Below are 25434 nucleotides of genomic sequence, written 5' to 3' on the forward strand. Positions count from 1 at the left end.
CTACACTCTTGCTTATTGAGCACTTGATAAATATTATTGTTAATAATATAATGTGGTGGTGCTGTTTTGGAGGCACACCTGGTCAGCTGTGGAAGTCCAATGCAGGCTGCACATCGATTCCCTACAACTGCTGTAATGAATTACTATAAACTTGGTGGCTTAAAACACATATTTATTCTCTTATGGAGGCTAGAGTTCTGAGATCAGTTTCACTACGCAGAAGCCAAGGTGCCTGCAGGGTCTTGCTTCACCCAGGGGTTCCTGGGGAGGATCCATGCCTTGCTGTCCAGATTCCCATGACTGCCAGCATTTCTTGACGTGGGAGCATTATCACTCAGGCCTCTGCCTCTGTGATCATGTTGCCATCTCCCTGTCTGTGTGTAGCCAAATCTCCCTCTGTCTTCCTCTTAGAAGGACATGGAATTGCATTCAGGACTCAAAAAGATAATTTAGGATCTATTCTTCCCATCTCAGTTTAGATTAATCCTTAAGCACATGTTCAAAGTCCCTTTATCATGTAAGGTGACAATAACAAGTTCTAGGAACTAGGATCTGGATATCTTTGGGGACCATTACTTGGCCCCAAACAAGTTGCCTGATGAAACTTGAATGGGTAGGAATGGAAGGTCAGAGATGCTTTCCTGAAGGAGCTGTTGGAGAGCATATTGGTAAAGATGGGCTAGGAGATCCAAAAATGGGAAACAGTCAAGATTGACAGAGTGACAGAGCTGAGCCAGAGGATAATGGACCTTATTTCCCCCTTTTCAACTCAGGATCTTTTTTTTTTTTAAATGAATATTTAAGTTCTAGGATGCCAAGGAAACCCTTGAGCAAGTTAATTTTTTTTCAAAATTAACTACATCTTCAGCGATGGTGGCTCCTCCACCCGCAAGGGCAGGAGCTGCTTGGCTAGTCTTACGGAGGCCCAGATATCCTCTGTTTGGTCCCATAGTGTCTTAAAAATTAACTTTAATCAGCTGAAAATTTGGAAAAATGGAGAAATCTATATAATTACTTCCTAAACTATTTTGGTTTGTCTACAGATTCTTCAGTAGAGGCTCTAAATATATAATGGGATTAATTTTTTTTGTAGTTGTAGATGGACAGCATGCCTTTATTTTATTTGTTTCATTTTTATGTGATCCTAAGGATTGAACCCAGTGCTTCACCCATGCTAGCTCTGCCTCTGAGCTACAGCCACAGCCCCATGTATGTTCCCCCCTTCCCCCACACTAGAGGTTAAACCGAGGGATTCTCCACCACTAGTTACTCCCCAAGCCCTTTTGATAAAGGGTCTCAGTTGACCAGAGTGGCTTTCTCGACTTGTGATCTCCCTGACTCACCCTCTGTCTATCTAACAATCTAATATTCTCCCAGGTCACAAAAATTAAAATATTTTATACCCACATATTCTGTGTTGTATTAGATAACTCACTTGTAATTCTCTTGTAAGGAATTTTTATTTTTGCATCATTCAGTTTGCTATAAATTGTGGCTTTTTTTGTTGTTAAACAGGTATTGGATTCAGTTACTACTACATATTCTAACTTCAAGAGCAACTTTTTGAAGCGCCTGTCAGCAGAGTTTCCTGTTGCCAGTAGCCCAATCACCACAAGATGGCAGCAAAGGCAAACCGGGGACTTGGCCTGTTCCTTTGGAGCTGAGCTTTCCACCACTGACATCCCTGAATCCCTTCAATCAGTGCTGGGAACACCTGAGAAAGACACCTTGACTCCAGGTGAGCCTAGTTTTGAAATGTTAAAAGGAATGTATTCCTGAGAGAATCTTTGCCTTAAAGAACTATTTAGTATCATATCTAGTCAACCACTTTTCCCTTTTTTCCCCCCTCCCCTCCTCCCTTTTTTTGGTCCCAGGGATTGAACTCCAGGTGTTTAACCACTGAATCACATCCCCAGCCCTTTTTCTATTTTTTTTTTTTTAATTATGAGGCAGGATCTCACTAAGTTCCTTAGGGCCTCTTGCTAATTTGCTGAGGCTGGCTTTGAACTCGTGATGCTCTGCCTTAGCTTTACGAGTTGCTAGGATTAGAGGTGTACACCACCATGAGCCACCTTTTCCCTCCCTTTGAATAAGAAATTGATAAGCAAAATTTGTCACCTCTCATCTAGTGATTTAATTCCTGTTCTTCCCTTTAAAAACCCTAGGGAACATAATTTTTGACTATCAGCATTTTTATAAAGACAAATGTTGACAGTTGTGCCAATTCTTCTCAGTGAGGCACTGTAGTTCTACAGATTGAAAGGGAATCCAAATCATTTTAAACCAATGAAATTCCTCTGTAATGACAAGTATCAATTCTGAAATCAGCTGAATGCAGCGGTAGGAGATACAGGGTTAAGAAAGATCAGTGTTATGACTATCTTCTGAAAGAAATCTTTTGAGTCCCATTGTAATTGGGGAGCAGTTTTTATGCTGATTGCTTTAGGGGCATCTCTGGCTAAAATTGGGGGCTTCCCTTTTTTTTTAGATTCTAAATCAATTTATCGGTTGTTTCTTAGTAAAACCTTATGTGAGAAATTTAAAATTTCAGACAATATGTATTTACAAGAAAGTCCACTTTATTTTCTATTTAATTTAGTACTGGGCATTAATCAGATAAATTGGTTTCTAAGTGTTTTGCTGCTGGTGTTTCTTTTCTTGGTTTCAGAAGTGTAAGGGACACATAGAGAGAGGTTCATTTGCAGTTATGCTCACCACAGGAAACCTGAGAGGTCCCTGCTTTCTTTGGCTGGTGGACTTGACCTCTTTGTTTATGATAGGGATGATTGTCAGTACTTGCATCCAAGTGCACTTTTCCTTTTTCATTTGAGGTTCTGAGAGCTAGCCTTTTCTACTTTATACCCTTGTATAAATGACACAAGGAAGAAAGCATGCATACTTTCTCAGGACAAGGAATAGGACATAAAGCTTTGAGGAACATTTCATGTTTTCATCCCTCCTCCTCCTTTAACGTAACATAACACCTCTTAGATTTTGAATATACCAGGCTCTGAGAACATTAGCAACATTTTACCAAGCCCATGGTTTTCCAAATGAAGAAGGGATTGTTACATTCAAAAGGCCACAATTTTCCAATGGTTTCTTGGCCCCTCTGATAAACAAGCAATATGGCATATATTTAGTCTTAGAGGATGCCTTCACAGGTTGCCAGTGCAGTTAAAAACCTGTTAAGGGCTGAGGATGTGGCTCAAGTGGTAGTGCGCTCGCCTGGCATTAGATCCTCAGCACCACATACAAACAAAGATGTTGTGTCTGCCGAAAACTAAAAAATAAATATTAAAAAATTCTCTCTCTCTCTCTCTCTTTCTTTTAAAAAAAAACCTGTTAAAAGGCATTCTCAACCTTGAGAAGGACACAAATGTGAAATAATTAATGCAAATAACACTTACTTCTGTTTTTAACTTAGTATTACATTGATGCTATCTCACTTGACTTTTGTAACATTTCTTTGCAGTAGGAAGGGGTGGGGGATGACAGTGATATTCTCATGATCATGCAGTGAGCACCAATGATTGACAACACAAAAATTTCCTGTAGTGATTTCCTGCAGGATGATCATAGTATGGGCAAATCAGATAGTCTTTGCACCATCTTTTTAAATTATTGAATTCTTTCCATCCATTCTTCAAATGTGCAAGCCTGTACTTTCTATGAAGAGGTGAAGCATTTCTACCACTGATGCTGTAGTTGGAGTCAGACCTTTAATCCAGCATTTCTTCCCTGATTCAGAGGCTACTAAAGCAGTTTCTCATGAGCGTTCACTTATGAACCCAGTGCTCTGAGTAAGGCCCTCTCTCCTCCTTTCTCTTACCCCCATCCTGGGTTTTCATGCTGGACCTCACATTCTGTTTTATTGTGGGAGATTCTGTGGTGAGACCTGCAAAGTGATTGTTATATTAAAAACCAAATTTAAAGCTAAGTGTCTTTCTTGTAGGAATCTACAAAGAGCCACTAAAGTTTCCTACCAAAGAAGGTTATGAAAGGAATAACTCTGCTCTCTGTGTTTGTGAGGCACCTCATGCTCTGGACAGAGCTGTAAAGGAAAATGTTGCCTCTAAAAGTCAGGTAGGTAAGAGAGAAAAGTGAAGATCCTACAGCTTAAGAAGCTTGGATAATTGAGTCTCAAATGTGAGTAAAGAGCTGCTTAGCTGCCCTTAAAAATCAGTAAGAAAAAAATGATAGATTATTGAGAGAAAAAAATGAGCAAATGAATATGAATAGAGGCACTTAAGAAAAAAAATTCCACCAAATCATGTTGTTAGAACCAGTCAAAAAAGTGAAAATGAGGAAAACCATCAGTGAGGTAAAGATCAAAAATATAGCACAATTGCACATACTATGGTGTATATATATACATAATGTGGCATACATACATTATATATATATATATATATATATATATATATATATATATACTTATATATATATACACACACACATACATACATGTATAGGTGTTCATATGTGTGTGTGTGTGTATCTGTATCAATGTGTTAGAGCAGGTCTTTTGTTGGATGCCTTATTGTAGGGCATAGAGTGAGGGATGGTTACAGAGTTCTACTGAGATAATTAAGGATGTTGTTAGCCTCATGACTGAACCAGGTTATTTTTAAAAAATGATTTTTATTACATTATAGTTATACATGATAGTGGGGTTCATTTTGATGTAACCATACATGCATAGAATATAATTTGCTCCATTTTGGTCCCTTGTATTTCCTCTTTCCCTTCCCTCCTCCCTTCCTTAATTCTACTAATATTCTTTCTGTTTATTTATAATTTTTTAATTGGTGCTTTATAGATATACATAAAGGTGAAATTCACCCTGGTATGTCCATATAATGTACATAGAATAATTTGGTCAATATCATCCTACAGTTCTGCTCTTTTTCTGTCCCTTCTCCCTCTCCCTCCTCCCTTTCCTCTAGTCTCCTGATCTCCCTTCTATTTTCATGGAATTCCTCACCCACTTCCCCCTCTTATTTTGCTCTAGCTTCCACATATGAGAGAAAACACTTGATTCTTGACTTTCTGAGTCTGGCTTATTTCACTCAGCATGATGTTCTCTAGTTCCATTTATTTACCAACAAATATCATAATTTTGTTCTTCTTTATGGCTGAGTAAAACTCCATTGTTTATATACCTTATTTTCTTTATCCATTCATTTGTTGATAGGCACCTAGGCTGGTTCCATAACTTGGAATGAATTGAGCTGCTATAAACATTGAAGTGCCTGTTAGTATGCTGATTTTAATTCTTTTTAAAATAAAATATTTATTTTTTAGTTTTAAGTGGACACAATATCTTTATTTTATGTTTATGTGGTACTGAGGATTGAATTGAGTGCCTCAAGTATACTAGGCGAGCACTCTACCACTGAGCCACGACCCCAGCACTCTGATTTTAATTTGTTTGGATAAATACCAAGAAGTGGGATAGCTGGGCCCTAATGTGGTTCCATTCCTAGAGTTTTTTTTTTTTTTTTTTTTTTTGAGGAATCACTATACTGCCTTCCAATGTGGTTGTACTACTTTAAAGTCCTACCAACAATGTAGATGTATACCTTTCCCCCCACATTCTTGCCAGCATTTCTTATTATTTGTATTCTTGACGATTGCCATTTTAACTGGAGTGAGATGAAATCTCAATGTAGGTTTGATTTGTATTTCTCTGATTACTAGGGGTGTTGAACACTTTTTCATATTATCTGTGGATCATTTGTATTTCTTTTTTTGAGAAATGTTTGCTTGGCTCTTTTGCCCATCTATTGGTTGTGTTATTTATTTTATTTTGGGTGTAAGGTTTTTGAGTTCTTTATGTATTTTGGATATTAATTTTCTGTAGGAGGAATAGCTGGCAAAGGTTTTCTTCCATTCTTCAGGATCTTTCTTCTCGCTCTTAATAATTTCCTTTGCTATTGAGAAGCTTTTGAATTTAGCATCATCCCACTTATTGATTCTTGATTTTATTTCTTGAACTTTATAAGAGTCTTATTAAGGAAATTGGTGCCTGCACCAATATGTTTGAGTGTTAAACCTATGTTTTCTTCTAGCAGTTGCAAAGTTTCTGAGCTAATTTCTTTTTAAAATTTTTTTAAATTTTGATTTGTTATACATGACAACAGAATGCATTACAATTCATATTACACATATAGAGTGCAGTTTTTCATATCTCTGGTTGTAAATTTCTAAGGTCTTTGATCTATTTTGGTTTGACTTTTGTCCAGAGTTAAAGATAAGGATCTAGTTTCATGTGTCTACATAAGGATAACAATTGTTCCCATCAGTTTATTAAAAATTTGTCTCTGTGTCTTCTATTTCATTGATCTTCATGTCTATTTTAATATTAAATCATGCTGTTTCTTTTATTATTATAACTTTGTAATATAATTTGAGATCAGGTATTGTGCAGCCTCCAACATTGCTCTTCTTGCTCAGTATTGCTTTGACTATTCTGGTCTTTTATTCTTCCAAATGAATTTTAGGCTGCTTTTTCATTTTTTTTTTTTTGATGGGGATTGCATTGAATCTATTTAATGCTTTTGGTAGTATGGCCATTTTGACAATATTAATTCTGCCTTTGTAAGAACACAGGAGGTCTTTCCAACTTCTGAGATCTTCCTCAGTTTCTTTCTTCAGTGTCCTATAGTTTTCATTGTAGAGGATTTATTCCTAGGTATATGTATTTTTTAGATTATTGTGAATGGGTTAGATAGTTTTCCCAATTTCTTTCTCAGCAGATTCATTACTGGAATATAAAAAAGCTATTGATTTATGGGTATTGATCTTATATCTTACTACGTTGCTGAATTTGTTTATTGGCTTTAGATGTCTTCTGGTGGCTTTTTTTTTTTGAGACTTCTAGTTATAGGATCATACCATCAGTAAACAGACAATTTGACTTCTTCTTTTCCTCTTTTTATCCCTTTAATTTCCTTTTCTTGCCTGTTTGATCTGGCTATAGTTTTAAGGGCTATATTGAATAGGAATGGTGAGAGGGGACATCTTTGTCTAGTTTTTGATTTTCGAGGAAATGTGTTCAGTTTTTCTCTAGTCAGTATGATGTTGGCTTTGGGTTTGTCATATAGAGCCTTTATAATGTTGAGATAAGTTCCTTCTACTTTTAGTTTCTCCAGCATTTTTAACATGAATGGGTGCTGGATTTTGTCAAAGGCTTTTTCTGTATCTATTGAGATAATCATATGATTCTTGTCCTTAATTATTATATTTAGGTGGTGAATTTAGTGATTTGCATATGTTGAAACAACCTTGCATCCCTGGTATGAAATCCACTTGGTCATGGTATATTATCGTCACAGTGTATATCTGGATGACCTATCTAATCCTATCTAATGGTGAGAGAGGTGTGTTGAAATCACCCTGGACTAGGTCATTAGCATCCACACTGATGCTTGAAATTTTTACTCTCCAGGCCCTCAAAAATTCCCTTTTCCTTCCCCATATCCTGTCTGGTAGTTGTTGGCAGAAAGGTTGGTGGCTCTGTAGGCTCACAGTGGTGTTGGAAAGATCTTTCTTACAGCAATTGTCATGCCAGCTAGTACATCACTGAGGGAACTTGGCAGGGGATAGTAGAAACTGTTTTACAGCTCTATGTAGAGCATCTGTTGTCGTGACCAGTAGGAAGTCAAAAAGCACCAAGTGTGGTAAAGATACTTTCCAGTAAACACATGTGGTCTTCATGCAGTCCTCACTGATCACCTGGAGAATGTTTCTACAGTGAGGGCCTGACTAGCTGTGGAGTCTTTGAGAATTCATATGGGTGAGCTCTGGGTTGTTAGTTAAAGTAATAAGTAGATTTCACTAGTAATGAGCACCTCTGAGTAGACAGAACAGAGAAGCATGTGTGGGAAAATGCCTTGTTCAGCTTTGGGGATTCTATGGGATTCTGAATAAGTGAATCTGTAAAGAGTTACATTGAGGGGCTGAGATTGTGCTCAGTAGCAGAGTGCTTACCTCGAACATATGGGGCACTGGGTTCGAACCTCAGCACCACATAAAATAAGTAAATAAAATAAAGGTGTTGTGTCCATCTACAACTAAAAAAAAAAAAAAAAGAATAAAAAAAAAAGAGTTACATTGAGCTACTACTGAACAGCAGGCCATTTTAGAAATGCTATTTAATATGAGTGGTTCTCACCTCAGGGTAATTTTGTGCCTATGGGGCATTTTGCAATGTCTGAGAATGGTTTTGATTGTCACAGGTCAGAGAGGGGCCTCCAATGGGTAAAGGCCAGGGTGCTGCCAAGCACGTGCTTAGGATAGTTTCCACAACAATGAATTCTTTACCCCAAATGCATCTTTCTACCTTGGACATATATATAAAAAAACATGATTCATTGATGGGCAATGTTTATTATGTCCGATAAGACTGAGAGAGAAACCAAAATATTAAAAAGATGCCTGTCAGAAAGATTTTGGTCTGAATCATTGGAAATTTAGATATTGCCATACATATAAGATGCTGTTGTGAAGGAACAAAAATGAATTTTATCTACCTTAACTATTCATTAGTATGTTTTTAGAAAATTCCAATAAGCTTTTTTCTTTCCATTTATTTATTGCTAATTGTCCTAGCTGGTTTTGATCTAAGTTGGATGAAGGAATGTCAGAAATGTGCTTTATATACTGGCCCAGTTTAATAACAATTTTTGTGCTCATGAAAATCTGGACAAATTTCTTAAGATCTCTGTCTGTATTTTAGTTGGTAAAGGTATAATAGTATGAGATTGATTTATATGCTAAGTAGATTTTTAGGCTAAAAAATAAAAAATAATTTTAATTTAGCTAATTAATATCTGCTATAAGGGTTGTTGAGATTATAAATAATGTATAAATATATAAGCAATATATATTTTTATTAACCCTCAGCATTTTTTATTGAACAGTGATTAGTTAATAAATAATAGTAATTATTGTGGTGTTAGCTATAGCAATGTGTAATCTTTGAACTTCTTAGTGAATCATTAGTTATAACTCTGCATTCATTTATTGCATCTGAGATGTACAAGTGTGTTTCTAAAGATGCATTCTCTTTATGTGTGTTTATTTTCAGAAATGCCCAAACCAATTATTTTCTACCCAGAAAGTGGTTCATAAAACTGATGGGAAAATGCAGCTCTGTGATAAATCCCAATGTATTTGGAAAGGTATGAGGCAAAGACTTTTCATTTGTCCTTCTTTCCTATTACCTTTCATCCTTCAATTTTTCCTTGTTTTAAAATATATTAGGTTAAACGTTATTGTAAGATATGGATGCTTCTCATAATCCTCTACCCTTAACCACCTCTACCCCAAGTTTTATTTATTTTTAATAATTTTTTTAAAATGACAGCAAACCTCTCTCTCTCTCTCTCTCTCTCTCTCTCTCTTTCTCTCTTTATTTATTACATGGTGCTGAGGATAGAACCCAGTGCTCTACCACTGAGCCCCAACCCCAGCCCACAAGTCCTGTTTTTCTAGAGGGTACCACCCTTAGCTTTTCCAGTGATTCTCGTGCTATTTACATATATTTTTGCATAATATTGGCAAACTTTTATTTCTTATAATTTTGGACTTTATCATGACCTCCTAGTATAGTAGATAAGAACTTGGTTCTTTTCCTGCTTCATTCTTTGGTTTCTGGACATGGCCACATCATATTTTTAAAAAATCAAATTAGTAGTTGGTGTTTATATCATCTTCCTATAAAACTATATTCACCACCAAGCCAAGTAGTATACCATATGTATTCTTCTTTTTTAAATATAGCTTTGTTTTTCCTACTTGCCTCATTTAACAGATGTCCATAAACTATTAATGTTTCCTCTAAATGCTCCAGTGTTTTTTTTTTTTTTTTTTTTTTTTTTTTTTTTTTTTGAGAGAGAGAGAGAATTTTTAATATTTATTTTCTAGTTTTTGGCGGACACAACATCTTTGTATGTGGTGCTGAGGATCGAACCAGGGCCGCACACATGCCAGGCGAGCGCGCTACCGCTGGAGCCACATCCCCAGCCCCTCCAGTGTTTTTTCTACAACTATTGATAACATTTTCCATGCGGTTACTTTATTCTGTTTTCCTCCGTAACCTCCTTCTGAACCTGCTAAACAGGCTGCTTGTTCCCTTAGCCAATTGCACAGTTATAATCCTGGGACTTATCTTCTTTGATGTTAAGTCCATTATTTCTGAGAATGTCCTTTTAATACTCCTATATCTGATTCATAGTTCAAGTGGCTATAAATTCTAGTTTTGCTTAGAATTTTGAACTTTATTGTGTTCTAGCATTAATTGTTGCTGATGAGCCGTCATATGTTATTTTAATTTCCAATACTTTGTATGCCGTTATCATTTTCTCCCTGGATGCTCTTAGAAATATCTCTTATCACCAGTGCTCTAAAATTTCAGGATGAGGAAGCTTGGCATTAAAAAAAAGTACTCATGGGCTGGGGATGTGGCTCAAGCGGTAACACACTCGCCTGGCATGTGCGGGATGCTGGGTTTGATCCTCAGCACCACATTAAAAAATAAATAAATAAAATAAAGATGTTGTGTCTACCAAAAACTGAAAAATAAATATTAAAAAAATTTTCTCTCTCTCTCTCTCTCTCTTTAAAAAAAAGTACTCACTGTGTTAGTTAGGCTTTCATTGCTATCATCAAAATATCTGACATGAACAATTTTGAGGAGGAAAAGTTTATTTTGGGCTTATGGTTTTAGAGGTTTAATCCATGGTCAGTCAACTCCATTACTTGGGGTCCAAAGTAAGGCAGAACATCATGGCAGAAGGGCATGGCAGAAGAGGGTTGTTAGCTCATGGTAGCCAAGGAGAGGAGGGGGCGGGAGGGAGTGAGAGGGGAGGAAAAGGGGGAACGGGGGAGAAAGCCAGGGACAACATATAAAATCCTCAAGGGCACACCACCAGTGACTTACTTCCTCCAGCCTTGACTTACCTGCTTATAGTTACCACTCAGTAAACCATTCATATCATTAGTCCATCAAATGGATTAATCCACTGATTAGTTTATGACTCTCATAATCAAATAATTTCACCTCTTGCTTTTGAGGGATGCCTCATATCCAAATCATAACATTCCACATATGGATTCCAAAAACTCATGTTCATCTCATAATCCAAAATGCATTCAGCTTATCTCCAAGAGTCCATATAGTCTTAACAGTTCCAGCGTTGCCCAAAAGTCAAGTCCAAAGTTTCATCTGAGTCTCAAGGCCAACTGTTGGTTGTGATTCTCTATAAAAATAAAAAAGCAAGTTATATGTCCAATATTTAATGGCAAAGAGTAAACATTTCCATTTTAAGGAATAAAATTCCCAGGAATAGGCACATAGAAAGAAGGGATGGGATCAAAACAAGACTGAAACCTAGCAGAGCAAACAAATTCTGTAGTTCCATGTCTAGCTTCTGAGGCACATGATGGCAAGATATGATCCCCAGAGGGCTTTGGCAGCCCCACCCTTTTGATCTTGACAGTCACATACCACCTGATCTCTCTCTTAGACTGGCTCTGTTCACAGTTAGCAGCTTTTCTTGGTAGACTTTTCACATTATTGGCATGCCTTAATTTATGGAGTCTCTGTTCCAGGTTTGGCATCCTTCTTATAGCTTCCTGCATTGCCCTCTCAGGGGCTACCTGCAGAGATTACAATACTGCCACACTCTGCCTGGCCTCCCAGGCCTTTCTTTGAAATCCTTAACTCCAGCATTTTGCATTCCTGCAGAATCAGCAGTGACAGTAATCTCTTCAACAACCACACCTTCTTTGGTTCTATTTTATACATGATTTTTTTCTGGTCAAACTGCAAGTTTTTCAAATATTTCTTATCTGCTTTCTGCTCCTGATTATCACAGTAAATTTAGCTAAAAGCCACCAGCAAAACCCATGCCACCACTTGAATGCTGTGCTGCCTTGAAATTTTCTCCATCAGATGAATTCATCCATCATTTTAAAATTCAGACTCATAGAAAGGACTTGAACAAGATGTAGGCAACTTCTTTACTAGAATGTAAAATGAATGGCCACTAGTCCAATTCCCAGTAGATTTTTTCTCATGAAGCTTCATGAGCAGTCTTTAGTGTCTACATTCTGTTAGCATTCTGCTCTTCTAAACTCACACCAGAATTTACTATTAAGCTTTGCTTACAATAGTCTAAGTCTTCTCCAGCTTGCAACTCCAAACTTTTCTAAACTTCTCCAACAATTATTTCCAAAGGTTTCTAAACCACACAGTCAGGTTAGTCACAATGATGACCTACTTTTCAGTACCTATTGTGTTATTCAGCTTTCAATTGCTGGGACCAAAACACCTGACAAGAACAACTTAGAGGAGGATAAACTTCAGAGTTTCAGTCCATGGTTGGCTGACTCCATTGTTCTGGGTTTGAGGTGAGGCAGAATATCATGGTGGAAGGGCTTGGTGAAGGAAAGCTTCTCAGTTTATGATAGCTAGGAAGCAGGGTGTTGGGAGGGAAAGAATCTGCAAGGAACCAACAATAATATATATAATCCCCAAGGGCACACCTCTAGTGACCTACCGTCTTCAGCTACACCTTACCTGCCTTCAATTACTACCCAGAAATCCATTCAAATTATTAATCCATCAATGGGTTGATCCCAGGTGACAATTCTCATAATCTAATAATTTCATTTTGGAACAGTTCTGCAATGCCTAACACCATGAGCTTTTTTGGGGGAAACACCTCATATCCAGGCTATAATACTCCTTGGTGAGCCTTTTCAATCTTAGAGATTCATAGTCTATAGTTCTTAAAAAGTATCTTTAATTATTCTTTAATTTATTCACTTTTGTTTAATTTTTCTGTCTGAAATTACTTTAAAAATTTTTTGTAGTTATAGATGGAAAGCATGCTTTATTTTATTTTTAGTGGTGCTAAGGATTGAACCCAGTACCTTACATGTGCTAGGCAAGTGCTTTGCTACTGAGTTCCAGCCCTCTTACTGAAATTATTGTGTTGATCTTTCTGTATTGGTTTTCTCACTTTTCTATCTTTTTTGTTCCATTTTTTCACCTGTTTTCTCTCTCCTGAATTATTACCTCAATCCTGTCCAACAGCCTTATTAAATCTTAATTTTGGTTATCCTAGTTTTAATTTTTAAAGAGTAATTTCTTTGCAGTGTCCCTTTTTAACAGTATTCTATTCATGTTTCTTGTCTTATTTCTCAAATAACATTATTTTATACATTTTCAGAGGTATAGATGTTCCTTGACTTGTGATGTGGCTATGTCCCAATAAACTCATTGTAAGTTGAAAATACATTTAATAAAACCAAACATAATCTATTAGTCTGCCCTACTTTAAACATCCTCAGAACACTAAATCAGTCTACAGTTGGGCAAGTCACCTAACACAAAACATATCTTATAAATAGAGTTGAAACTCTCATGCAATTTATTTGGAATATTGTACTGAAATGAAAAACAGAATAATGATGTGGGTAAGCTCTTATACCTTTGTAAAGGTGAAAAATTATTAAGTGGAACCATTGTTAAGTTGCAGACCATCTGTGTTCCTGCAGTAGGAATTTATGAGTAATAATTTGGTGTAACGGTGTAGCATTGTGAAGCTCTCATGCCTTTATCAGAAGCCATTTGGGTCACAGTGACCACAAATCACATGGTTTGTCTTGGTTCCTATTGATTCTTTCATTCTCAGTTTGATGATAAAGAAGTGGTTGAAGATGAAAAGACAGTGGTCTGTGGTTTGAACTTAGTGGAGTCTTTTAATGAGAAAAGAGAACAAAAGATGCCATCACGACTTAGGTAGTCCTGGTAAAATGAGCCCAAAGTGATAACTCTGTATGCTTTGGTACAGAAATAGAGAAAAAGCTAAAATCAATGAATCAACAAATATTTATTGACAAAGAATTAAAGGAGGGTGTGTGTCCACCAGGTAAGCATGGGTGTGATGAACATTGATGTACAAAATTCACTTCAGTTTTAAAATCTTATGTGATAGAATAAAATGTTCAAGCCTGATGTAGTATTTCTATGTGTTCCCCAGAAGACCTGTTATCTACACTTAAGTCTGGCACTAATATACTTTTTATTAAAATGTGCCACAGGATAATTTTTAATGTTCTTGTTTAAATTAATATACTGAAGTCCTCTTCATTTTTATTTCTTTATAACTTTATTTTGTTTATATGTGGTGCTGAGGATTGAACTCAGGACCTTGCACATGTGAGGTGAGCGCTCTACCACTGAGCCATAACCCTAGTTCCCCTCTTCATTTTTTTCTCCCCAGTTCTTTGTACTTCAATTTCTATAATGATGACCACTTTCTTTTTTTGATTTGTATTCTATTAATACCTACAAGGATAAACATTATATTTTCAGACTTTTTAGAACTTTGTTCTAAATGTTTGTTCTTTTAGGTTGCCAATATGGAGTCGGAGATGAATTCTTTCATCTTAAAAGGTTCTGTGATAAAAACTATCCCATATGTCAACCAGAGGTGAAGATTCATCTTACTGGTCTTCGAAATGACTACTGTAAGTTATTGTTTAGATTGTGAATTAAAAAGTTGAATGAGCTGGCCGTGGTGGTGTACACTTGTAATCTCAGCAGCTTGGGAGGTCGAGATAGGAGAATCATATGTTCAAAGCTAGCCTCAGCATTCAGCGAGGCCCTGAGCAACTCAGTGAGACTGGTCTCTAAATAAAATACAAAAAAGGGCCGAGAATACGGCTTAGTGATTAGGTGCGCTTGAGTTCAGTCCCTGGTACAAAAAAAAAAAAAAAAAAAAAAAAAAAATTGAAATGACAATATTTTCTGTGTTCTGGCATAAACTAGAAGTTTGATTCTGAAAGAATAAGATAGTCCTTGTGTCTCATATTCCAATGAAGTACCATGCAACTATGGTTAATGTAGTAATGTAGTTGTTTTTTCCTTGTGCAACTTCGATGTTCAGCAAAGGGTGTTATTTTATTGGTAGAAGAACAAGGGGATTTTTACTCATAAATACTTTTTTTTTTGCCATACTGGGGATTGAGCCCAGGTCCATTGTACCATTGAGTTACATCCCCAGACTTTTAAAATAATATTTTTGAGACAACGTATTACTAAGTTGCTGAGGCTGTCTTTGAATTTGTGATACTTTTGCGTCTGCCTGTTGATTTGCTGGCAGTATTACAGATTTGTGCCATAGTACCTGGCTCATAAATACATTTTTGTTTTATTGTATTAGAATGAACTATACTAATGTTGGCCTATTCTTATGCATGTTTTAACATGGGTAAATCAAATCAGTTACCACATTGGATATGCTTATTAAATGCCTAACTTATAATCTACTTAGGAAGACAGTACTAACTCACATGAAACTGATACCAACATGACAATGTGGAATATAAATAATAAACTATGCAATATAATGAGCTATAAGGTGAGCTCTACAGTTGTCCAGGAAGACTCTGGAGATATTCAGACTTCATCTGGGTCTTGAAAGATGGGTAGGATTTGTAAGTGTGGAGGGGAGAAAGAGAAATTTTGGTACTGCTAACAGCATGATCAAAGACAAAATATTGGTAATTAATGATAATTAATTGCAATGAAGATGCTGCATTAGGGACTGGTGCATAGGTAGGTATGTACCTATCTATGCAGATCATGAAGAAATTCAAAAGTCAGGTATAGAAACCTATACTTGTTTGGGGACTTGTTGACTAGGAAAAATGTAAAGGAGCATTCATGGTAGAGTATACAGAAAGCATTTAGCAGGAGAGAATTACTAAAGATTAAGGGTCTATTTATACTCCATGAGTAAAAATACTGGGCAAGATGGATGAATTTAAGATGATTCTATGTTTTTGAAGCAGGAGAGAGGTGATGTCTCTGAAAGACAGGGTGCAGGCAGGTGTTCTAGAGGGTGGGGGGAACTGTTCTTGGAATGTCATAGTAGAGGAGGCAGTGAGGCATGGCAGAGGCTTGGCCTATTTTGATAAATGAAGTTAGAAGAGAGAATGAACCAAGCTGGATGATTAAGGTTGAAGGCAAGGGCCAATGTGAACTCTGTAGAGGAGTGGGGAGCAGAGAGAAGGGAAATATCTACAGAGAGGAATGAATAGAAAAAGACAAAATCACTAAAGGGAGCACTTTTCTGTCCTCTTTTGTTTTGTAGTTCTTTTTCCAAGGGAATTTATTGTCAAGACCACCTAAGGAGGATAAATTTTCAAGAAATATTAAACAAACCACAACATTATAAAGCAAAACACCCTCTTTCATTCCCACTTTTCCTTCAAGCTGTAGCCCCTTTCTTTTCTCCCCTCACAGCAAATTTGTCAAAAGGTGTTTATACTATTTCCCATTTCCCCACATTGTCCTGAGCCCACTGCAGTCGGTTTTAAATCTCACTGTTGAACTGAAACTGCTATTCCAAATATCACCAAAGAAACCCTCCTTGTTAAGTCCAACGGTTGCTTCTTAGAGCTCATTTTCTTTACGTTGTCATCCACATCTGAGACTGTTGATCTGTGCCTCCTCTTTGATATTCCTCTCTCTTGGGTTGCCCCTAGGTTTTTTTTTTAATAGACACATAAACTTCCTAGTTTTATGTTCTGTCTTTTCTGGTCTTTTATTTTTTCTCTCCCTCCCTCCCTTCTTTCCTTCCTTTCCTCCTTCTCTTCCTCTTCTGCCTCCCTGCACTCTAATGTTGGAGCGCCCAATGCTCATTTCTTGGACATCTTTTCTACTTCTGTCTTTTGGACTGTATTTCTTTGTATTGTTTTTTTAGTTGTTGCTGTAGGGATTTCAGTGTAGTCCAAACTTTCTCAAGTCTATTTATAGTTGTACATTTAACTCAAGATGCATATAAAGATCTTATAGTTCACAGGTCTCTCCTACTTCCTGTTTTCTAGGTCACTGAGTTGTCATATATTTTATACCTATATCCACTGAAAACCTCACCACTGTTATAACTTTTACTTTAAATAGTTAAAACTGAAAAAGTATTTTAAATTTCTTAAAAGGGAAAAATATTTACCAATTCCAATGTTCTTTCATCCTTGAAGATCCAAGTTGGAAGATTTTCCTTCCAATATTTTAAAGATGTTGTTCTATTGACTTCTGATCTCCATGGCTTCTGGTGAGAACTCATGATCATTTGAAGGCTTGTTCTCCTGCTTCGAAGGTTTGGTGGTTCCAGTTACCCATATATTAGATTTTTTGGATAACATTCCACAAGTTTCTGGGGCTCCATTAATTTTTTTTTTCTTTTCATTTTCTTCTCCATATTTTCCTTATTAATTTATGTTGGTTTGTATTTAAATTCACTCACTCTTTCCTCTATCATTTCCATTTTGCTATTGAGCCTGTTCATGAAATTTTTCAGATGTTGTATTTTTCAGTGATAAAATTTCCATTTTATAGTTTTTGTACCTTCTATTTCTATTGTTTTGTCTTATAGTTTCTATTTTATTTATTAGAAAAAATATTTTTCTGCTGAGGTTTTCTATCTTTTCATTAATTTCAAATGCATTTTATTTTATGTAAAGTATAATAGTTGCTTTAGAGTCTTTGTCTGATAATTTTTCTTTCTTGGTCATCTTGTAGTTTTCCTCTATTGATATGTTTCTCTATGTGTCCAGTAATTTTTAATTGTGTTCTGGACATTATACTCTTAGGTATTTACTTTGGATTTGTGTAGAATGTTATTGTTTTGTCATGGTTAGGTTCACACTTTTATCTTGCCATTTATGTGTTGTATTTTAAATCTTAGATTAGTTTCTTAATCCTTGACTATGTTGGTTTGGGTCTGCCTTCCTATATGTGGACCTAAGTCTAGCCAAGACTTACTTATATGAATGTTTTAAATCTCGGTTCATTTCTGAAAGCCTCTGCTAGGCTATGTTGAGTTTCCCCTGCACTTGCATGACTTAGGGGTTAGACTGAGGTGTCTGTGAGTTCATATACTCACAGCTGGAGGACATTTTTCTGTGGTTTTCTTCCCTTTAGACCTTCCTCTCACATCTTGGCCACCTTAAACTCCTTTTCTTGATTTCCTGGATAAGAAAGATGGTGGGCTCTCTGACAGCGTCTTTGCTGCAGGTGGTGCTCAGTGACTGGAGCACTTGCCCTCAGGGCAAAGCCAAGTGAGGAAAAAGGTGGGACACTCTCACTTGGGCAGGTTTTCCATATTTTGACTCCTTACTTAGTTTACCTGATTTCACTACCTTTCCAGGGTCCTCAGGTGTTTGTGTTTTACATTTTGTCCAAAGTCCATATTTGTTTTAATGGGAGGAATATGTTGTAGGAGGCTTAGTTCACTGTAATAGAACTGGTGTGCATCATAACTTTGTACTGATGTATGTTGGTCAGGATAAGAGTTTCTGCCTTAAAAGAAATAAGAGTACATTTTAATAAGTGGTTATAAAAATATGGTGGCTTCTCTTACCAGTCAGAATTCTTGTTAGTATGAGCTGGAGGATGCTACAGACAACTTATAGGTGCCACAAATGAGCCACCATCTCATCTAGATGTACTTCAGTTTCTGGTGACTTTTGGTTAGAAATGATGATGGCATTTCCAACATGAATTTATCCTAGGTTTAAGGATTACTCCAAAATAATTGTTTGCTTTCATATTTTAATGATGTGTTAGACAGAATTCATGTATGCTAATAATGGTAGATGAATCTGCCCTGTTCTTTAAATGTCTCTAGATTGGTATCTTTGAGCATAAGTAATAAGTGTTATTGCTTATTAGACAATGAGTCTGTGTGTGTGTGTGTGTGTGTGTGTGTTTAATTTTTAACTTTTTATTGGTACATTATGATTGTACATACTGGTGGGATTTGTTGTTACATATTTATACATGCACACAATATAACAATATAATTTAGCCAATGTCATTCCCTGTGAGTCTTGAACCAGATTCTATTCCAGTTGTTATTTTTGAACTTCTAATAATCTGCTTGGATTTGTAATTCTATTTTATGACAGACCATGGGAAGATCTTATTATTTCTCCCATATCTATAAACAAAATTATTTACTTGGGAAGTATTTCTTTGGCTATAGAATCACCCTAATTTAAAATGTCTTTTTTTTTTAATAGATCTGAATATCCTGGACTGGAGTTTTAAAAATGTTGTTGCTGTAGCCCTTGGATCTGCTGTGTACATCTGGAATGGGGAAAACCACAATGGGGTTGAAAACATAGACTTGGGTCTCACTTGCAACTATGTGTCTTCTGTATCCTGGATAAAAGAGGGAACATGCCTGGCAGTTGGCACCAGTGAGGGAGAAGTGCAAGTATGGGACAGTTTCTTTTCTCATAAAGTTCTTGTGTGATTATCAGAAAACTAAAATTCACTTTTATAACATGTCACTAATGTATAGAGAAACTAGCTTAGAGTGGCACATAGGGCTGTGGGAAGCAAGGGGAGATACCACTTTGTTTTTTTCCTTTTTTCTCTGAATGACATTTCAATCAGACTTAAGGGTATTCTGCTTAGTTTCCTCCACAATATTTCTTTCTGTCATATTTAACTTATTGTTGTTTTTGTAACATTTTTTCTATCAAACTGAAGTTGGATTTGTAGACTTCTTAGTTTTGGAACTTTGGAGAGAGAAAGCCCTTTCACTTCTTTTTTACCTGAAGCTGTGATTTGGAGTAGAGCTATGTGAAATGAATGGATTCTTTTTCCTGATAGGCTGATAATTTATTAAATTTTCATCTATGTAATTTTTCATATATCATTCTTATTGTTTATTAACAATGGTTTACACAGTGTTGCCCATGTTCTAGATGATCTAGGAGGGCCACAGAGGGCTCACCTGTTCCTCATCTTCGAAATGATAGAGGATGCTGTGAAGATCATGTCATGATTTCTTCTTAATTCAAAGTTGTCATTCCTTATCTGGGTCAGATTATCATCTGTGGCTAGTAGGAAAGGAGTCTCTTAGCAGTAAATTAAATTTCTGACTCTAGGAAGTGTTCAGGCACCAAAATTTTATTTATGCAATTAATCAAAAAACTTTAGATTTTGGAGAATTTGGATTTTGGATTTTTGGATTTGGGATCCTCAGGTGATAAAAATTCTATGCTCAACCTGTTCATACATATTTTGGTAACTGAAGTTGGATTCCAAAGTTTGGAAGTCCCACGGCTTAGAAGAAGCTGGAAGTGTGTGTGATGACTGTCAACCCTTGGTTGTACATTCATACAGGGAGCTTTAATAATAAATGCCATATCCCCAGGTTCTACTCCACCAATTAAATCAGAAGTGCCAGCATCCAGAGTATTTTACAAAATCCCAGGTGATCCTAGCATGCAGACAGAGTTGAGAACTTCTGGTTATAGATAGGGTGCTGAATTTTCACTTATTTGATAACAGACTGGCTACATTAAGAGCAATTGGAGGTCAGGTCTTCAAGAAGACAGTGGGCTATGAGAAGGTCAATGCTATGTAATTTCTGCTCATTCATTTTTTTTTTTTTTATCAGTTATGGGATGTGGTAACTAAAAAGCGGCTGAGAAATATGCTTGGTCACTTGTCAGTAGTTGGGGCCCTGAGCTGGAATCATTATCTCCTCAGCAGGTAAGAAGTGTCTTATTTGAGCCATCTGTATTTATATCACCAATTGATTATGGGGACTGAGTGAAGAGAACTATAATATTTAAAACCAAATGGAGGGCTGGGGATGTGGCTCAAGCGGTAGCGCGCTCGCCTGGCATGCGTGCGGCCTGGGTTTGATCCTCAGCACCACATACAAACAAAGATGTTGTGTCTGCCGAAATCTAAAGAATAAATACTAAAAAAAAATTCTCTCTCTCTCTCTCTCTCTCACTCTCTCACTCTCTCTAAAAAAAAAAAAAAAAAAAAAAAAAAACAAAACCAAGTGGAATGAAATGAGACATTAGGCTTTTTTTTTTTTTTTTTCCAGTTCTGAGCCCACCCTCTCAGGTATTCAGGCCTTCTGTGGTATACATATTCCAGTGCCCACACACACCAAGACAGCTGTGTGTCTTCAGATTGTTCAGATAAAATGCAAAACTCTCTTCTCTACCAAGTAGTATCTGCTACAGTAACATTTTGCTAAAATCAAATGTTTATTTCCATTGGCATCAATATTATGGAATATGTTAGGTTTCTGGGGTATATTTCCAATATACAGACCCACTAAAGTCTGTTGGAAGGAACCTCATAGATGACCCTGTTCAGTGATTCTCAAACTTGAGTGTGAATCAGAATCATCTAGAGAGCTCCTTAAAACACCAACCACTCTCCTCACTCCAGGAATTCCTCATTCATTAGCTCTTAGAGGAGGATGATCATTTGTATTTCTAGTTTCCCAAGTGATGATGATGCATCATTTTGGGAACTGCTGATGTAGTCTAATTGCTTATTTTTAACTAGAAAAGTAAAGTGATTTTTTCCTATGGTCCTACATAATAGGCTTAAATAGATTTGCTATTAACAATAGCCATTCATCTCTGTAATATATTTCCTAAGGTAGACTTATGTTACAAAAGCCTTTAACAATTTCTTTAAGTAGCTGTTGTAGTTAGTTCAATTCCATACTAAATTTCCTTTTGTAGTCTTTATTGTTAAAGATTAGTTTCATTATTCATGAAAAGAATAAACAGATCCTTTCTTATAATGATAGTAAATATTTTTAACTGCTCTGTTCCAGGCATTGTGCTATATTTTTTATGTGTAAAATCTTGATTTAATCCTTGTAATAACAATATAAGGTGATTTTTTTTTGGTACTGGAGATTGAACCCAACTACTGAACCACATCCCTAATTATTTTTTTAAAAATATTTTATTTAGAGAACAGGGTCTTGCTGAGTTGCTTAGGGCCTTGCTAAATCACTGAGGCTGACTTTGAACTCATGAGCCTCTTACCTCAGCCTCCTCAGCTGTTGGGATTACAGGTGTGCATCACCATGCCTGGCTTTAAAGTGGTTTCTAATACCTAATTTTTTTAGGTGAACAAACTGAGATATTAAATGGAAGTCACATGTTTAATGTGGGACAGAGTTGGGATTTGAACCCACTATGGTTCCAGAGCCCACACTGTAAATCAGAATGCTAGTCAGTGTTGTGCCTAAATAAATTTTAAAAAGTGACACTGGGCTTTGAGAAATTTCAAATATAGTTGTAGGAAGTTATTTTCCTGCTCCTTAGAGAACATCAAATTGGCCTTGAAAGAGTTCATTATCTTGGAAAAAGTGGTATGACCTTCATCATTGTTTGGATCTAACTTACTGGGAATAGGTACTTTATCCACTGATTTTGAATCATTGCAGTTTACAATGAAATTGTTAGTTTTAAATTCCTTTTACATTTTAGTAAAAGGAATTTATTGTCAAAACTGAGTAGATCTTTTGATTAGTAGGAATATACATTTTAGAAAAAGGAAACAATAAATTTTTATGTCTAATACTTTACTATAAATATATTCTAAAACCATTTCAGTGAGAAAATGAAATATTCTGAGTTTTGGAGAAGTAATATTTCACAGGTCCAGTATATAAACTACTTGCTGGGAAGGTCTGGTAGCCTAAATTTATATTTTCTATGGCTGACTACTTTATTTTAAAGCCATTAGAGACATTTTTGTTTAAAATTTTTTTTTTTTTTAGTTGTTGATGGATGTTTATTTTATTTATTTATATGTGGTGCTGAGAATTGAACCCAGTGCCTCACATGTGCTAGGCAAGCACTCTACCGCTGACCTACAATCTCAGCCCCTAGAGACATTTTTCAAAAGATACTTTTTTCTTTTTTTAAATTTTTTTTTCAGAGGTTGATGGATCTTTATTTTATTCATTTATTTATACGTGGTGCTGAGGATCGAATCCAGTGCCTCACACATGCTAGGCAAGTGCTCTACCACTGAACCACAATCCTAGCCCCAAAAGATAAAGTTTTGATGCCAGTGAAACTTTGCCAGAAAAACCTGTTTCGCTTGTGAAAAGAGTCATTGGGACAGAATACGTCATCTTTATTAAACTAAACAATTTCCATCTATCTTTGGAAGAGTCCTAAAGGGTCTTTCAGTAGTTTACCTTGAACTGTGCTTTCCTTCATGTTTTCAAATGCTTATATAGAAACAGGTCTTGATTTTTCTGTTATGTAAACCTGCTACTTTACCTCCCATGCAGTGGGTCGAGACTGGGGCATGTGTATCATCACGATGTACGTATAGCCCAGCATCATGTTGGAACACTTTGCCACAAGCAAGCTGTTTGTGCTCTGAAATGGTCACTGGATGGCAGGTTGCTTTCTAGCGGCTGTAGTGATGGGCTGCTGACAATATGGCCCTATGATCCGGGTGCCAGTGCACGGGGCCAACCACTGAAAGTACTGCCTCAATCTACAGCAGTCAAGGTAAAAAATCCAAAACCATTCCAGATTTCCATTTCTCAGAGACCACTGAGTATCCTTCGTATATAAGAAGAAAACCATTAAGCCAATTGTTTGAAAATTTTTTCTTCTTCCAGAATTTGTTTTGTATTTTGTCATCACTCTCCTGAAAGACAGGGCTATTTATATTTCCCATAAGTCAGACTTTTTGGCTGTAGATGACTGAAATCAAAGTAAAGCTCAAGCATAAGCTGAAAAGTAAATTTATTTTCTCATGTAACTGTGGAATCCTGGGTATATGCAGTTGTTTCAAATCTTGGTTGGATCTAAGATAATTTTGAGCACTGTTATCTGAGTTCTGCCTCTTTGGCTCTTGGATCTGCTTCTCTCAGTTTAGTTTCAGTCTTTCTTCAGACTCTGTTGATTGGGCAACATGGCTATTGCAGCTTCTGATTCAGGTTCTCCCAGATGGGCTCTGGATAAGAAAGTCAACTTTCCTGTGACTCCAGTGGAAAAATGCCAGGGAGGACTCTGGGCTGCCTTTGGTCACATTCTCATGTTCAGTTGGTACTAGGCTTTAAAAAGAGCTCCTAAATATAAAACTAAGTTAAATATTTTACTTAGTTTTCATAGAAATAACAATTATCTTTAATTATCAATGAAGTAGATGATTTACTTACATATTTACACATGATTTAAGTAAATCACACAAATATAATACCACGCTCCCCTGTCATAAACAGGTTTGGTAAAATACAGTGGACTAGATACATCTACAATTTTATCCACAGAAAAAGGGGTATGGAGCACTCTAGAGAATAAACTACAAGCTTATCAAGGGTAGGAATAAATATCTTTTATTAAAGTAATGGAGAACTTTGTAAATTTAACAAGTTGGTTAAATGCAGATTGGTGAAGAGAACAGCTATTGTATACTTAGGTGTATGTTTTTGAAAAATACAACCAAGTTTATAAGAAAAAAACATTTAGGTGCAGGTATTTAGATGGACAAAAGGATAAATAATTCATGTGGGGAAGTGCTAGAGAAATACAAATGCATAGGAAGTAGCTCATTATGGTTAATAAGAGAAATGCAAAATAAATTCCCCTTATCTGTTTTATAATTATTATAATTTCATTAGATATTGAAATATCTACATTGACAAATATTTAAATTACTAATATTTCATTAGTAATTTAAAATCCAAGTAATCTTTAACCAGGAAGAATTACTATCTTACATTTAAAAAAAAATAAAAGCAAACAACAAATGAAACACATGAAAACAACAAAAAATTCCATTCCTCTTTAAAAAAAAATCAATACAACCCTATAAAACCAAACCAGAATAAAATAAAAAAACAACAACATGGGTTTCATCATTAGAAGAACAAAATCAATTAGTGTACATGATTATATAGAATGAGATTATTAAAATGATAACTATGAAAAGTGTGTTAAAATATAAAAAACTGTTTATCAAATAAACAAGAGAAAATTAAAATAGCATAAACCCAGAGTTTTCTACTTTATAAAATATTTTCATGTACAGAAGATGATATGCAAAAATGAGATTAGTTTTTAGGATGACTGATAAATGTATATAGTTAAAGATAAATAAAATGTTTGCTAAATATTTTTAAAAGTTATTGTTACTAGTCATATCAATAATCAATACAAATGTGAGATGCCAATTCCTATTTTTCAGAGTTAACTATAGCCATTTATAAAATAAGTTTTCTTTTCTGAAATGTGTCAGGATTTGAAATGCATTTTGAGATTTTTGAGTTGTGAGTAATTACTTGGAGCTCTTTTTTGTCTGACCACTACCTGGAACCCTAGGACACAGGTAGACAAACTAGGGAAAAGATGCATTTCAGAACCATATTCTGGGGCACACATGAGCCACTCCAGTAGCAGAGTTTTGCCCCATAGCATGTGTTGCATGTAGGTTCCCCCCACATGTTATCGTTGTAATCTTTCTATAATAAAATATCCACAATTGTTAGTGTAATTTGAAGAAGAGTTGTAATGGGTGCCTTCCCTTCCAGAAGTGGCTTCTAG

The 25434-nt window shown here is 36.0% G+C and overlaps 1 protein-coding gene across 1 annotated transcript in view; it reads left to right on the plus strand.

Moving 5' to 3' along the window:
• The window catches only part of Cdc20b (cell division cycle 20B), a 47564-nt gene that overhangs the window by 17701 nt on the left and 4429 nt on the right, over positions 1–25434 (plus strand). Inside the window, exons 3-9 of the mRNA XM_076857697.2 lie at positions 1516–1738; positions 3956–4086; positions 9095–9188; positions 14431–14547; positions 19108–19304; positions 20499–20593; positions 23169–23394. Coding sequence (XP_076713812.2) covers positions 1516–1738; positions 3956–4086; positions 9095–9188; positions 14431–14547; positions 19108–19304; positions 20499–20593; positions 23169–23394 — 1083 coding nt within the window. The remainder of the gene's footprint in view (positions 1–1515; positions 1739–3955; positions 4087–9094; positions 9189–14430; positions 14548–19107; positions 19305–20498; positions 20594–23168; positions 23395–25434) is intronic.

The sequence above is a fragment of the Callospermophilus lateralis genome, chromosome 5 (genome assembly GCF_048772815.1).
Source record: "Callospermophilus lateralis isolate mCalLat2 chromosome 5, mCalLat2.hap1, whole genome shotgun sequence".
Taxonomy (NCBI): Eukaryota; Metazoa; Chordata; class Mammalia; order Rodentia; family Sciuridae; genus Callospermophilus; species Callospermophilus lateralis.